The sequence below is a fragment of the Athene cunicularia genome (genome assembly GCF_003259725.1).
Source record: "Athene cunicularia isolate RWA chromosome 1 unlocalized genomic scaffold, athCun1 chr1_part1, whole genome shotgun sequence".
NCBI classification, from domain to species: domain Eukaryota; kingdom Metazoa; phylum Chordata; class Aves; order Strigiformes; family Strigidae; genus Athene; species Athene cunicularia.
The window spans coordinates 88,049,138-88,066,755 of record NW_020799091.1 but is presented as its reverse complement, the minus strand read 5'-3'; the positions used below and the strand labels follow the sequence as shown (position 1 = coordinate 88,066,755).

General features: G+C 35.6%; 1 protein-coding gene across 13 annotated transcripts in view; it reads left to right on the top strand.

Annotated features, from left to right (window-relative positions):
* DMD (dystrophin) overlaps nt 1–17,618 on the top strand; it is a 1,208,820-nt gene that overhangs the window by 854,621 nt on the left and 336,581 nt on the right. For all 13 annotated transcript variants that reach the window (XM_026858158.1, XM_026858211.1, XM_026858140.1 and 10 more), the window contains one exon: nt 9,897–10,132. In XM_026858158.1, coding sequence (XP_026713959.1) covers nt 9,897–10,132 — 236 coding nt within the window. The remainder of the gene's footprint in view (nt 1–9,896; nt 10,133–17,618) is intronic.

Here is a 17,618-nt window from a genome sequence, read left to right as displayed (position 1 = left end):
CCCTGCCCATGGCAGGGGTTTTGGAACTAGATGATCTTTAACGTCCTTTCCGACCCAAACCATTCTATGATTCTATGTTATCCACTGTTCTGCCCACATCTGCCAAGTCAACCATTTCATTATAGAAAGTGATCATTTTGGTCAAGCATAACTTCCCCTTGATGAATCAAGGATGACTTTTTTGTGCTTCAGGTACCTAGAAATGGTTCCCAGGATTAGTTGCTCTATCACTTTTTCAGGGTTTGAGGTGAGGCTGTTTGGCTTGTGGTTCCCTAGGTCCTACATATTGTCCTTCCTGAGTATAGAAGTGACAATTTGTTTTCCTCCGGTCTTTGTGCATTTCCCCCAGTCTCCATGATCAATTAAAGTTTATTAAAAGTGTCTTTACAATGACATCTGACAGCTTCCCCAGCACTCATGGGTGCATCCTATCAGGGCCCGTGGACTTATGTATGTCCAGTTTGCTGAAGTATTCTCCAAACTGATTCTCTTCAACAAGGTTAAGTTTTTAAAATTCTTAACTTTTATACATGGAAATTATTTTGAAGTGTCTCCTATGACAGCAGTAGAGTCACCAAATAATCATTTAACATTCCACCTCTTGCGTACAGAGGAAGTATTTACAGAAACTCTTCTCAACAACAGATCATTATTTTAACTTTTTGCTATGCAGCACAAAGTTAACTTCACCTTAATGTCATGTTACAATGCATGCAAGCATACTTATACATGATTTATATCACTGAAATTCTTAGTGTGTGGTAGGTTCTACCTATTTTTCTGACAGACAGTGACATATGGTCTAATTCCCATTGCAATCCAATATTTGTGAAAGTGAGAGTTGTTTTTTTTTACACTCAGTGAAAGACATATCAAAACATCTTTCTGTTGTGTCTGGAGAAATTTGGGAAAATGCATTGTACAATAAACAGCTTAGTCATGCTTCTACACATGAAAAGGAGGATAGTGAGAAAATTATACCAGATTTTTCCTATGACAGAAAAAGATAAGTCTGTGAAAGATTATACTTAACTTTCTACTATGAATTTAAAGTTGTGATGCTATTTATTAATCTAATAATAGTAGCATATTAGAAAACATTAATTTTATGGTTATCTTTTAATACAGCAGTACATATTCACTTGTAAATTTTTTTATTTTCTCCTAACGGTTTTAAACCTTGACTTTCTACTTCCTTTTGAATCTCTAAGTATTATGGGGTCTTTAGTTTTGGTCCCTCTCTTCATCCTACTGCACAGACTATTTTATATCTAAATTTACACTAATACTTCCATGAACTATCAGCTTCTCTTTTTTTACCTGTATTAATTAAGTTTAGATAAATATATATTTTAGATAAATATATATTCATAAATATATAAAAATCCATAATGACTTGCTAGGAATCTTTAAAAGCTTCTTGAATATAAAGGAAGTCTAGACACTTGTATTTTAAATTGATGACAATAGCACATAATGTGAATGTTCCCTAAGCATTCATGAAATCAAGTACTAACTATTACCCATTTATACTCTGTAAAAATTACTATTTATGAAATATCCATGATACAGCTACTAAGTAATTTTTCCTAGAAATTGTTTTTACTAAATATTCAAGGCAAAGACAATCAGATGTTGGTCAATCTGCCACTGATGTTTTGTTCAAATAGAAAAAGACTCACTTTGAAACATGTTTTTTGTCTTTAAAAGCTGATTGTTTAGAAAATGTTATCTTAGAGATACAATGCTCTAAGGATGCATATTTTCCACATTCAGAGCCGTGGGTGGAATTTTGTTGGCAATAATTTTTTGATCAATATAAAGACTTAGATATTCTGAGTTCAGACCACCAGGAAAAAAAAATTAAAAATCATTGCTTTCAAATTTCAAAGTTGGGGGGGTTTGTTGATAATAAATTTATATTATTTATTTTAGTTAGTCAGAGCTGTGTTGTCCACTGTAATTCTATTACTTTTCTTTCAGAACTTCTTTGTCACCCAGAACACCTGGCAGGCAGCTGTAGCCCCCTCTGCAAAAAGTGTTATTGGCAGTGAAAACCTTGTGTGGAAGGGTTGTACTGCATGGGAGAATTTAAAGTACTCTGAATGACAGAGAGAGATGAGGCTATTCATTTATCACTGGGACAAGTCTAAGAAATAAATCAGTCTCAGAACTGTCTTCCCAGATCTCTCTCAGGGAAGCCTGCTTGGAGTTTGAGTATGAGCATGGATGCTTGAACTCTGTAGAAAATAGGCTGCAATGAGACAGCATAAGAAAAATAATCAAGGAAAAAATATACTTTACTAGGTGATTGGTCTTTACCTGTGTTCTATTGTCAAGCCTAGTTGTTCCCAATCAAATTCAGAGGGTTGAAGTGCTGCTAAGATGTCACTGAGGCTTCCCATGAAATAAGCAAAACCTGCCTGGTGTGCCACCTCCAAATCAGTGTACTGCTGGTTTGCCCACAGAGGGAATGCTCATTTGGTCTATCACTAGAGAAAGCAGTGTTGCTTGTGTTAAAATAATGAATTAATTGAGCAACGTTGTCACAGGGCACAGGTACTCTTCCTCTGTTTTCTTCAGAGTGAGTAAAATGCAGCTGGGTTTCCTTGATGAAAGCAGAAATGAAGTTTAAAGGGTGTATGTTACTGTTAGTCATTGTATAAAGGATTTAAGACTGGCATATGCCTTAATTGGTACTGCTAACCATGGAACTAAATCCCCAGGCTAGATATGCAAATTGAATTAAAATCTGCATCCAGTTACTATATTATTTCTTCTTTGTCAGAAAGCTTTGACCTGGTAGATGCAGTTACCTTACATAATTAAAACTTCAACAGTACTTAAAAACATTCAGAAGGATGATTAGAAACATTCCTGTGAATTGAGTTAGTTCTGCTTGAGGACTTTGGCTTGAAAGGAGGTGTTGGAACTTTGAAGCTTTTGGGAGTCTTGTCATTCTTCCTGTCTGTTCTGTTGCTGTTCAGTACCTAAATGAGGAGTTTTATTTGTTCTTAGTTGTTAGTTTGCCCTTATGAAACACAACACTGAAATAAGCAGAATAAAAGAAGGGGGGAGAAAAACCGCTTTGCTGCAGTTTACTTTATTCTGCTTTTCTTACTCCTGTATTTGATTTTGAATTTCTCTTTCATGACACATTTCTATTATTCTCACTCTTAAAGTTTAACATTAGAGATTATTTCTAAGATTCAGAAATTACTGATATACTCTTGACTTTCATCTAGTGTATTTCAAGGTTCAAGAAGTTGTTGAGAATTACACCTAGTTCAGAGTACTGTTATATTGGTTTTTAGTTTTTTGTTAGACATGTTAGATTTGTGGTTTATTTTTCTCCTATTATTGTTCTATGTTGTTTCCTTCTTTGTTAAATAGCAGAAAGCACTAATGAAAAGTTACCTTAAAATCTACAGGTTGATGTGGTTTAATGTCTTAAATTCCAGTTGTTCTTCTGGTTTTGTGGTTTATCATATCACAAGAGTGATACTCTAATATAACCTTTAAATAAGTCAAAAGATTAAGTCCTTAATCGTATTTCTGATGTTTAGCAATAGGATAGAATTTGCTACTCAGATATTTGAAAGAAATAATTTGATTCTCATTTTGCATTTATAAATTAATTGTCCTGGGGAATAAACAATACAAAAAAACACCCAAACTGATAAACTATCCCCTTTGAGACACAGAAACTGTCAGTGCGGTTCTGGATAAATTGTTTCAAAATGAGATCTGTTGCTACATGTGTAATTAATGTTGATTTATGTTTCTATAATAATTTCATTTGATCACGTATACTATTCTGTTGAATGAACTATGTTGTATCTGTGCAAGCATGAAAGAGAGAGAAATAAGGGACAGACATAATAATGAGAATAATAACGAAAGAGAGAGGAATAAGGGACAGACATGTTTCAAATGGTATTTTTGTTCTGTGGGGAGATAAATATCAGAAGAGAAACATACTGTGCAAATACTTTCTGAAGGTAATTGCTATAAATAATTTGATAACTCAGATGTTTTAAATGGTTATTTAAAGTGGAACAGATTATTACCATCCTCAGTAGCAGTAGGTAGTGGTAGATCTTGAAGCTTTTAAAGAAGATATTATACTGGACAATGCACTTCTGCTAGTACCTTACAGTCTTCTCTGTAGTATTTCAAGTTTCTTGATGCAAAATAGCTACATCAAAAGGATAAAAATGCCTAAGCTGAAATCCAGAACAGTAAACCCATGAACATTAGAATATTAGGAATATTCTCTTTCAGAATACCTGCCACTAGAGGAAAAATAAATGTGTAAATATTTATTGGTAAACTCTTGAGTGTATACCCACACCAAAATATGTGAGATGCTGATATGCCAGGCACTCTTATCAGACACCCTAAATCTACTTATGGAGGCTCTGTAGAGTCCCAGTTTAGAAAGTTTTTCTTCAATTTATCTGAAATACAAACGAGAATAGAAATTTCCTCTGAGATAAGACAACTTCTGTTTAACTTACGTGAATGGCAAACTAAGCAACTCTTTTCCTGTTGTCTAAACATCTGTAGTCACAGAGGGAATACAAGGCCTTTACGTGAACTTTAGGCCAGGTGGAAGTGGACTAAGTATCCACCCCTTGGTAAAAAACAGAAGTCAACTTGCATACTTTTCATACTTAACTGCTTTGGTAAAATTCTGGAATGAAACATTTGACTATGTTTTTCAGTAATTGCATGTGTCTTCACCATGATATGGAATATCTCACTGCAAATTCACAGCCTTGCTCTGAATCACTTTGGCCTATAGTATTATGGAGTTGATGTAAGGAGAGGATGAAATGAGATGACATTTTTTGGAATAATTACAGGAAATCGTGACTGATCTGTGGAGTTGAATTCCCATCCAGGGGTGAGACGATATAGACAATTCTGTAAATTTATGTCTTTAGTATATATTTTTCTCTAGGCGTCAGACAGATTTTTAATATACAGCTTGGAGATAGGAAAGAATAAAAACACATAAAGTACAGAAAGCTCATAAAGGACAACATTAACTCCAAAATATTTTGAAATCTATAGAAAACTATAGTATATTTTATTTTCATTATTTGTTTCTAGTTGGAGCTGTTTGTTGTATGGGGGTTTTTGCCCTTCAGGCAATTAAATTACATTCACCAGACAGACATGCTCAAAGACTCTTCTGCCATTTTCTCCCCCTGCTGAACAAAGATGAAAAGTACAATAGCCTTATGACTAAACTTTAGAAGAGTACAACCAAGGCATTCCCATTAAACTAGAATTATTATATTGGCAAAAAACCACTGTGTATAATTCTGAGGATATTAATGATTATTCTGCGGCTCTTTTTGAATTCACCTTATTTTCTGGACAGAGCAATGAATACAGAGAAAGTGTTGGCTAATATTTTTTTTTCTTATTTAGTTTCTGGGAGCTATTGGTGGATGAAAAACTGAATATGAGCCAGCAATGTGCACTCACAGCCCAGAAAGCCAATTTCATCCGGGGCTGCATCAAGGGGAGTGTGGCCAGCAGGTTGAGGGAGGAGATTCTCCCTCTCTACCCACCTGGAGTATGGTGTCTGGCTCTGGGGCCTCCAACAACAGAAGGATATGGACCTGCTTGAGCAGGTGCAGAGGAGGCCATGAAGATGATCAGGGGGCTGGAGCACCTCCCTTATGAGGACAGGCTGAGACAGTTGGGGTTGTTCAACCTAGAGAAGAGAAAGCTTTGGGAAGACCTTATAGTGGCCTTCCAGTACTTAAAGGGGGCTATAGAAAAGATGGGGATGGACTTTTTATCAGGGACTCCTTTATCAGTGATAGGATGAGGGATAACAGTTTTAAACTAAAAGAAGGTAGATTTAGATTAGCTATAAGGAAGAAATTCTTATATTGTGAGGGTGGTGAGGCACTGGAACAGGCTGCCCAGAGAAGCTGTGGCTGCCCCCTCCCTGGCAGTGTTCAAGGCCAGGCTGGACGGGGCTTTAAGCAACCTGGTCTGGTGGAAGGTGTCCCTGCCAATGGGGGGCTGGAACTAGATGATCTTTAAGGTTCCTTTCAACCCAAACCATTCTGTGATTCTATGATTTCAGCAATAAAGTTTGTACGCTCTAAGTGCCAGGTCATTTAAACTAAGTAACTAATAACACATGTTTTGTAATGCTGACATTCTTTTCTAGCTTTAATGTACATTAGCATGTACATTAATGTACAAAATAGCAAGTGAATGTACAAACGAAATAGTTCTTGTTTGTATGTATATGAAATGTAACTCTATTGTGAGTTCCTTTTACCTTGAAAGATTGTTATGTAGTTTATTTTCTTATTGTCTTGCAGATATTAATAGCATTCCCTCCTTCCTCACTATTCCTGCTTGATGTGGTATTGTTTTAGATGTTACCTTTTTTTGATGGCCCAAAGCTGTCAACTGTGTGGGCTTCATCCATTTTTTGAGCCATTTGTGATCTGCCACTCTGTGAAATAAGTTGATCCTTCCTCCCCTTTTCTCCTCTGCTGCAGCAGTAGTTGCCACACTCACTCCATCTGCTGACAGCTAAAGGAAATATATGGCGTATTGCTGCTTTGAGGAGAGAGATGGGAGAGATAGTGGCTGCTCCTGCCGAAGTGTAAAAGCACTGTGTCTAATAGTGTGGTGCTACTCTCTAGCCGTCACAGGAAGAAACATTGGGATATTAACCACCATTCGCTATTTAAATAGCTGTTTCCCACCTCCTCCAAAACAGAGTGAGAACTGGGTGGAGTGGTCATGAATCAAAGATTCAGGCTTTGAACAATGTGTTGGAATTTGTTGCTTTAAGTAATGATCTGAGACCTCTGCTAAAAGCCATAAACTCAGCCACTTGAGTCTGTTCGTGAATGATAGGTTCAATACATTGCTTTCTGATCACAGAATGCCTTCCCTATTTTCCTGGGTTAAGAGATATGGGCAAAGTGGCATATAAGAACTAAAAAACAGCTTTAAAAACTCCACTAAATCAGGAGTCATTTTGTGGGAAAACTATTCACAGCATCACATAGTGGTTGAGGCTGAAAGGTACCTCTGGAGGTCATCTGGTCCAATCCCTCTGCTCAGGCAAGGTGACCTAGGATTGTCTTCAGGAGGCCACAACGTCTCTGGGCAACATGTCACAGGGCTCAGTCACCCTCACCATCAAAAAGTGTTTCCCAATATTCAGAGGGAACCTCCTCTGTTTCAGTTTTTGCTCATTGCCTCTTGTCTTGTTCACAGGGCACCACTGGAAAGAGCCTGGCTCCATCTTCTTTGTACCCCTCCCTTCAGATATTTATACATGTTTGTAAGATGCCCCCTGAGTCTTCCCTTTTCTAGGCTAAACAGTCCTTGCTTTGTTAGGCTTTCCTTGTATGAGAGATACTTAAGTCCCTTAATCATCATTGTGACGCTTCACTGGCCTCTCTCCAGTAGCTCTATAGCTGTCTTGTACTGGGGAGCACAGAACTTTAGACAGTACTCCAGATGTGGCCTCACTAGTACTGAGTAGAGGTAATCACTGCTTCATTTGCATAATTTAGGTAAAAAGAAATAGAATAGGGCAGAAAATATCTGGAGTAATTTCAACAGAGATGAAAGAAAACCTGATGAGTACAGATTAATTATTCACATCTGTGTATAAAAAATTTAAAAATAAATAAAAGGTGAAGGAAAGATACTTTAGAGTTATCTCTTTTGCTTTTGATATTAAAAGCTGTCAGTCTTTAACTATATGAGATACTCCATTATAGCAAATAGTGAGATGTTACGGAAAACCTCTTACAAACCTCTGTCCATGTCAGAAAAAGATATAGCCATTTTCTCATCTATTTGTGTGATTTTAATTAAAAACCTGCTGTGTTAGAACAGCCTTTTACAATAATTAATTTACTTCATAGTTATCCACAGGTATGTGATTTTTAAAGTACAGAAAAGAAGTACAAGACTGCACTTCAGAAATGCAATAATGGGGCAGATGGGTGAATAAATATATTTAATTACAGTCCATGTCATTAAAAATGATCGTTTGTAGGAGTCACTTTTGGTATCGTAATATTGCCATTTAATCAGGGGAAAAAATAATTACATTATATTATATTTATTTGGTAAATCATTTGTTATCATACAGTATTTTAATGCTGACAGTATCTTATGGTGCTTTTACAGTGACAGTGCTTGTGCTTGTGCACAGCTTTTTCCATTTCTGCAGTGCTGAAGAGGGTCACTGGTTCCCCAGTGAAGTAACTCAAAATCTTTCTCATTAGTGAAAAATAGCTGCTGAATTCCTTGGCAAGATCAGATAATGTTATTGATTGTCTTAATGTTTCAAGTGGTTTTATGGCCAAACTGTTGAACTCTCACCTGCTACTTGAGTTTTCAGACTTCAGACTTTGCTGAAATGGCATGAATGCCAGTGGGGAAAACCATCAGACTCTCAGAAGTACTAGAAAGCAAAAAAACCCTTATTATGCATGGGTTGACAGTGTCTTTGGTTGGTTGTTTTTTTTTCCCCCTTTAAAGACAAGCTACCTCACAGGAAGAGTGTAGGAAACAGGTTTTCTTTACTCTGTAAGGAGACTGGGAAAAATGCAAACCAACATCTTGGTCCTTTATAAACTTATATTTTGCAATTCAGTGGTAGAAAATATAAGGCACACTCCACACAGCTTTATTTCAGCTTTTCTGGTTTAGCTATTGTGCTGTTTAGGCAATTGATTCAGTGATTCTGTAGCTACTCTGAAAGGCAGGTATTTAGACGCTCTCTTTTTTTAATGATTGAATACCTTGGTGAAGCAACACCACATGTTCTTGTGTTTCCCTATTTTAGTAGTTTTCTTGTTTGGCTGGAATTTTAAAAAACTTAGAAAATATTAACAAAATACAATTCAGTGTAACCTTATCTGCCACAATAGTGTGCATAATGAATTGCTTTTGCAGGATTAACTGGACAGCAAAAATAGCCCAGTTTAGAGCCATCTATTTGTAAATAACAAAAACCAAGAATTGAAAATCAGTCTTGAAATTCTGAATGATTTCATGTCACATGGTGCTCTGTCCAATGGTAGCTATCTGTGACATCTCTCATCATTTTTGACTGCAGAGAAAATTACTGTGCTTCAGTGTTTTGTACTTCCCCAATCCAAGCAATAAATAATGAACAGATTCTTTAAAACCCATGTAATAGGGCAAGAAAGGACACAAGGGAGAAGATAGACCCATTTTCTCCAAATAAAAGCAGAAAAATCCACAAAGAGCCAAATAATAACACATAATATTTTCAAGTTATGAGGAGGAAAAATCAAGAATTGGCCAAGACTGAATTTCTTATTGTGTAAGCTCCCATACTGACCACAGAACCTATGGGAAATACCTGGTGGTAACAGTGAGAAGATTGTTGGTGAGATGAATTCACAGCTACAGAGTGACTGGAGACCATGGAAGAAACATGTTTCTAGATACATGATCATGCTGTAATACGTTGGAAATTGCAACCAGCTTTTTCAATCTGCCTCTAAACTCAACAGGTCCGACCACGCTACTCTGACTCTTGTATAGCAGTACTTCATTGACATTGAGTGAGGGCTTATTAAACTGAGATCTTTGCTACTGTTTCCAGGTTCCACTGGTCTTTTAAGGATGAAATTTGAATGCGCTGAGAATGCTGAATGCTAAGCACGCACTATAATAAAAGTACCATGAAAAGAAAGAATTCATGTATTCGTTTAGTTTTAATTTCCAATTTTCAGTAGATATCAAGAAATGAGCTTATTTCTGTGTTACACTTTCTATTGCATAGATTCTGTCACTGAAACAAACATTTATCATAGTTCATTTATTCAGTAATTTTAGCATTTCTTTTCTTTCAGTAACTTCTGGTGAAACTGTTGCTGTGGATACACAAACCAGGGTAACCAAGGAAACCACCACCTTCAAACCAGAAATGCCATCTTCTGTGCTTTTGGAGGTTCCAGCCTTGGCTGACTTCAATAAGGCATGGGCAGAACTCACTGACTGGCTTTCTCGACTGGATCGAGAGATAAAATCTCAGAGAGTGATAGTAGGTGATCTTGATGATATCAACGACATGATCATCAAACAAAAGGTATGAGAAACACTGATTTTTGGAGTTGAAAGCCTCATGGTCTTTATTCTGATTAAATCATTTCAACAAGAAACACAGGAGAGATGATACGCTGCAATACATGTAGTTGTTACTGAAACTACTTTATCCCATAAACACAATTATTGGATTACATGTTACAATAACTAATTGAGAAAAAAAAATCATTTTTCTGGTATTTAAGGCAGATCTCTTTTATCTTTCTATTGCTAGTGCTGATCGTGTTGTTAGAGTATTCAAGCCAATGGTTGAAATACAAACCTCTTGAGAAAGAAGGAATTGCATAGTAATCTCCAGGTTGCCAGGAGGAAAGATACCCTGTGTCATACCTCTTCTTTTGTTGTTTCTGTAATAACTTTCTGAGACGCTTATATCCTCCTGCTGTTGGGTTATGAATAGCTCCTCAGTCATCTTTAAGAAAAGAGCTCATTAATGCAAGTGTTTTGTCAGCAAAACTGCATCAATGTTACTTATCTTTGAAAACACAGGAAAATATGGAAATATATGTGCAATAAAAAAAAAAAAAAAAAGACTAAACTTTAGCTACTCAGTAGCAATAAAACTAATTTGGTATTATGCAGCTTGAAAGTAATTACCTGCCTTCTAGATTTAACATTGCTCAATATAAAAGACGTGGCTTGTCTATGCAAAACTCTTCAGTGTTAAATTTCCATTCAGTTCTAAACTGAGTCTACAACTCTCACAAGATTCTCCTCTGCTTCCTCCTCCTCCTCCTCCTCAAAAAAAAAAAAAAATCTGATTTGTTTTAAGAAAGACATTGACATTCTTTCTCTTTGGTTAAAGTAGAAAGAGAGGGAAAAACAATGGACATTTTTTGTCTAGTATCTCTATTAAGCAGTTTTATAAGAATATTTATATTAAAATATTAAAATATGCAGATGTCTCATAGGATTCATTCTGCTTGTTTTCTTATATTTCCCTTTTTTCATTGAGAATTTTAGTTTGTTTACCTTCTAGATTAGTGAAATATTTATTTCATCTTGATTAATGATCACAGTATTTATTGTGTAGAATTATATAGTGTTTTATTAATTAAAATATCTTCACAATTGCATGGGTATATTTTAATAATAAGTGATAGTTGTTGTATCACCTACACAGGACAATAGATTAGAATAGCTGTTATGTCATTTGAAAAGGTTGAGGGCCAAAGAAGATTTGTTTGCACATTATCTTTTAAACTTTTTCAGAATCGTTTTAGTTTTAAAATTTTATGTTGTCAAATACTTGCTTCAGAATTATATGGCTTTCCTACTAATGCCTCATTTTAGCTTATTCTGGGAGGCAGAATCCACAGATTGCTTCCTTCTGCAGACCTCTTACTTAAATATAGATCAAATTATTAACTCGAGAATTTCAATTAATGATATACATGTTTTAAAATTAACTAATTTATATCTGCATTTCATCTTTACACAAGGCTAAAATATTTTAGCTGGTAAAGAAAGCACTATTGCAGTCTTCTCACTGCTGTTCATGACTGGGTTGCCCTGTCATTTTTTTGATACCATGCTGTGCTGGTAACAAAACCAGCAGGAAAACTCTTTTTTGTTGTCCTTACCTTTCTAATTGGCCGTGCAACAGAATGTGACATTTAATATAGTCTCTAGTTAAATGGAAGAATAAGTGTCTAAATATAGACTGCAGTTCTGTTCACTGACTCCCTCTTCTCTAATGATCATCTTAATATCACCTAATACATGGAAATGAATGTAATGAAATTTTGATTCTGCTCCCAAATCTATCATTGGATTATTAGGTAAAATTAGCAGACATAATTTTCAAAACTGACAAAGAGTTTTAGGTTTCTCAAAAAAAAACCCAAAAACCTGCTTTCTGGTGTGTACAGTGTCAATTGGACATGTACATAGCTCTTCTGAAAAGCCAGGCCAGATATGATCGAGGTTGGAAATCCAAAAGTGGTGCTTACCTCCTCAGATCTGTGTTTTCTGTAAAAGATCATAGTCATACCTCTCCTTTGGTTGTGATTTTAAAAGTCATTAAAATTCACAGTAATACATTGTGCTCTATTTGGAGAATTTCTTGAACCTCTACAGGGATATCAGTAAGCTTTAATAGGAGCTCCATTTTAGTAGATTGACTTTTTTTTTTTTTTTAAATCATTTTTTTGTCTTTGGGTGTAAAATACCATCTTAACACAGCTGACCACTTCCCTTATAAAAAATTCATCATTATAAAAATACATGCTCTATGAAAGCTGTTTTATTGTAACACATCTCTAGTTGCCTACCTAGAGTTTAAAACACTTCAACCTGCTAGTCCCATTGGTGTGCTGCCAAGCTCTTACAGTTTTGGGGTTTTGCTTCTACTTCATACTTCTTTCAAAGCAGAGATCCACATTTCTAATAAATTGAAATGTCAAAGCAAACATTTTAAAAGCAAAGAAATCCCATATCCTAGCAACATATGTAACAGGACATTTTCCAAATCACTCAGGTAAAAATAAGTGACCTTAGGTTGTACTTTCTTTCACAGCAGCAAGTAATGTTGTTGAAGCTGAGTCTCTAAGGACATTTTGGTTAAATTCATTTCAAACTGATTGTGTCACAAGGTCACAGTCACTAACTCTGCCATATTTTTCCTCCATAAAAGTTTAAGACATCGTTAGCCCTGACTAGAACTTTGCTTCGAGGTGATCACAGTGAATTGGTACTCTTGTGTGAATAGGGTGTACAGAGGTTAATTATGGAACAAAACAAAAAAAAGACAATTATTCTAAAAAAGGCTTATTTCATTTGGCAACTTCCCTTTAATGAAAGAAACAATACAACTTAAATTCTATATGATGCCCATACTATGTAATAAAAAGAGCATACTGAATGAGTAGCATAATAACTATTACTTCCAAACATCTACAGTTAATCTTTCTGTTAAATGAGTGGTATACATTTGTTTCAGGTAAATGCATTACATGTTTTAGTCATCTGTGACTGTGTATATCTTGTTAAATTCTGTATCACTAAATGGTAAGACAATAAAAATTGTGTAGTAAAGAAATTTAATATTAAGATTAGTGTCATCCATGTTTCTATTAGAGGGAAATTAATATATTTTACTCAACTGCTTGAAGACTGATGTTTTGCAGGATTTAAACCTCAAAGAAATAAATATAATGCAGGACAAGAGACCCATATGTTGTTACTTTAGAAAACCTTCATCTGCAAATAAAGTTCATGGGAAATACTGAGAATATATAATATTCCAAGATGTAAGTGAGGGACGTGACAGAATACAGTTTACACTGTTTCTTCATTTCACTTATTTTAAAACAATCAAGATGTTTTATATATGAAGGTCAGCTGGGGATTTTTCATAAAAGAGAAAATTGTGGACAGGGGAACAGGATGATAAACTATGTTTTGCTACATTACAAAAAATGGAAAAGTTTTCTTACTTAAGATGACAACAAGCCTTTACTCAGAAACTCTGCTTTAGCATCATTGTATTTTGAGGAAGGTTTGCAGCAGGAATAGATTTCTACTAAAAGCACTGAACCATGGAACCTGTGCAAAGCTTGAAGATAATTAACAATGCCAGTCAGAGAGATCAAATACTATAATCTCTCTAAGTTTTGAATTCTGTGCATGAATTTTGACAAGGCGTCCTGTTCATCAAAACTTTTTGTAACCAATGTTATGGAAAACATGACTTTCAGTTGTACTGGATGAACACGGATTTTATTTAGCAAAAGTTATAATAATAAGTAATATTATTAATGAATTTGACTACAGTTTTTAGTGCCTACTTTTAATCATTGGTCCTAAGAAAATAGGTTGTGTCTACACTGTTAGGTGCAGTGGAGGGGATTAATCTGAAAAAAAGTATTTGTGTAGAATGAGACCTACAGCTAAGCTAGTTACTGAGAGTTTTAAGCAAAGAAGAGGAAAAGATACTTTATTAGGTAATGATCTGTGTCTTCCTAAAGTAGTCATCCAAAAAGATGCAGATAATTTATTTCTGCTCAATTAATTTGTCACTCTTCAAAAAGTAGGTTTGATCTATCAGTTAGAGAAATAAACAAAATTGGAACAAAGAGATTGTTTTCAGTATTTTATTAATTACTGAATTGATTTTTCAGTAACTGAGGATCTTATGCAGCTGATGATAGTAAAGTAACTGTTAAGGAACAATTAATGTTCTAATAGATCAGAAGAATGGAAAGTTTTCTGTCCAAACTGTTTTTCAACATAAATTTCTGTGGAAATAAGTTTTTCAAATTTATATCCTGTTCTTACAGAAGCCACTGTAATTGCCAAATAAAAATTTGTAGTTCTGTATTACAGGGTATGAATCAATGTACTCTAAATATGCCCATGTTGAATGAAAACTTGTAGTTATAGCCACAGACACTTGCGTCTGTCCGTACAGTTTATATCAGAAGTAAAGGCTATAGATGAGGTGAAGTCCTCAAGATTTTGGATAGTTTATTTCAAGTTCTACGGAGGTGTGAAGTTTCATATTAGTGACATGTGCATGAAAAGACCCATCTTCAGATAACGTAATGTTGAAAAACATCATAGATGATTTTACACTTGGAGCTGAATGTTTTCCAGTTTAGTATTCTGATATGCTTTTAAGGGAGGAGTTTGCTAGTCCAGAATCCAGGTATGGCACCAGTAAATTGGGACCTGACATTCACACTTTCAGAATCAGTCTTCAGGAACATATTTGCCTCATCCCTTTCTCTGTGTTGGCATACTGCTTTGAGGGTTATTTTCAAAGCTTCACATTCTCTAGGATCCTCTATTTCCATTCAAACACACAGTTTCAGTCTTGCCCTGGGGCACTGTTGGACCAGGATGAACTAGCTCCCAAAGCAGGGCTGGAGCTTAAACTGATTCTGCAGCATATCGGAGGGTTCACTGGCATTTTTGTGCACCTCCTCATAATAGCAGAACCCTACATCTGACTTTAAATGGTGTGCAAAACCTCTTTTACCTCTATGAATTTCACCATAGGAAATATTCACTCAGGGGACTACTATCATTATTTTATGTATATTTCAGAGTGGTGTTGTTCTGATACCTAGCAGAATTCTTATTTTATACTGTGTCATGCTGTTACACTTCTAAAACTAATTCTAATTTATGAGAAGTACTGGAAGGCTGGTTTCAGGTTTTGAAGTGAATAAAAAAATTAATAAATGAACAGATTTCTAAATATATTAGAAAAAGTTAGAACTACAAGGTCTGTACGCTGAAATATTTTAGCTTTTTTATAGAGAAAAATGGAAAAATGTCTATCAGCTTTTAAGGTTATTCTTAAAGGTTAGAAAATGCAGCAGGATGCTCGAGAGGGCATGGAAATCTGAGGTTTTAAAGGGAAAGGGGAGTTGAAAAGAAAAAAATTCTATTAATCTGAAAATTGGACCTCAAGGGGTATAAAATACGTTCAGGAGACTCTTTTTAATACTTTGTTGCACATAAAGACAGCTGATATTTTAAAATAGCTTGGCCAACTCATTACAGTGTGTTAGTATATTTGTTTTCTGCAACAATAAAAAAGCTGTCTAAACATTGTCTTTTGGAGAGTGATTAACAGCCATTTCCTTATTTCTTTATAATGTTGATCACTAGCATATGCATAAAAAATTTACCTCTAAGGACCTGATTCTAAACGCATTGAAGTAAAAAAGGTACTTTCATAATTTTTCAATTAGTTTTCAGTCAGGCTGTAAATCATCATCCAAACAAAAAATAACACTACAGTTATGCCTAAAGATAGCTCTCCTCTGTTTGTTTTTATTGGCCTATTGTAAAATAAATTGATTAATTTTCTCCAATTCCTGCCAAATAAGCTTCCGGGAAAAGGTAAATTATCATGATTAGTGCAACTGACATCCTGTCAGGTTCAGCAGGGAAAGGACAAGAGTATAGGAACTCAGTTTCATTTGCATTTATATGTTGACTATTAGAAATATGCACTTTTCACTAGCATTGCATTTTTCAATGGCAAATATATTTTTCTGTGGTTTTGAGTCTGACCTATATTACAAGTATAAATCACCTATTCCATCAGTGCTGGATCTTACCTGACCTACTCTTTTATCCAAATCAATCTTTCATTGTGTGTATTTGCATTCCACTAGTATGTGCAGCTCAGAGACCTGCTGCATTGGTCCCTCTACAAACACACCAAGGGTATGAAAAGACTAGTTAGAAGTTATGTGCTGTCCACAGTGGGACCATGGGGAAATCCTGCTGTGCTAAACAGTGTAAGAACTGCTTAAAACTTTGTGAGTTCTGTGTATGCCCAGAGAAACAACAACAACAACAAAAAAAAGACTAACTAGATGTGGGGCTGCATTTAGTAAGATCCTAGCCAGCATGTTGAGGGAAGTGATCATTCCCTTCTAATCAACATCTGTGAGACAACATCTAGAGTTCTGTGTCTAGTTTTGGGTTTCCCAGTGGGCCGGAAAGACATGGAAGGAGTCCAGTGGTCAAGGTGGTCAAGGGCTGGAGCACTTGATGTTTGAGGAGAGACTGAGAGCTGGGCTTGCCCAGCGTGGGAGAGAGCTCAGAAGGGACTTTATTGCTGCCTGCAGCTACAAGGTGGGAGACCAGGGAAGATAGAGCCAGACTCTTCTCAAAGGTGCACAGCAAAAGTATGAGACATAACAGATACATGCTGCAGCAAAGGGAATTCTCATGAGATATTAGGAGAAAATAAAGTTCATGATGAGCATAATGAAACATCGGAACGGGCTGTCCAGAGATGTTTTGGATTCTCCATCCTTGGAGACATTCAACAGAAAACCGGACAGGGCCCTGTGTGACCTGCTGTGACTCTGAATTTGGCCCCATTTGAGCAGTAGGTTGGGCAAGATGATCTGCAATGGTCCCTTCCAACCTAAACTATTCTGTGATTATATATGAATGCTGTTCTCAAGTAACAAGTTTTTGTGTTGTATACCTTGTCAATGAAACACATTTTAAAGGAAGAAAAACATGGCTTTATGCCACCTTCACACCCCTCCCACCTCAGTGTGATTTGCTTTGAGACGTAGAGCAGTCCTGATAAAATTTGGACAAATTATTTAGTACTAAATAGTAGTGAGTATCTGTTAGGACAGTTAGACACGTTTTAGAGGGCTGTGTTTTTGCATCTGTGTTAATACACATTATTAACAGTAGTAACAAGAAAATCTAAGAGTGGCTTTGTTTTTATTCAGAAATTGGGGAAATATAAAAGCTGCTTGTTTCTAAATAATGATGCAATGTATAAAATTCTAATCTAGTTGTAATCATAAAATGCAAATTAAAACTAGGGGGAACAATTGTATACTGGCTCATTTTATGTGTGAGGAGATGGAGCTCTTCTTAGAGAAATAAGTTTTCCTCTGTAAGAAAATAAAAACATCAAATCCCAGCAGAGCTTCCTAATGAAGCTGATCTTGAAACACAGTTCTTTTATGTGGAAAAGA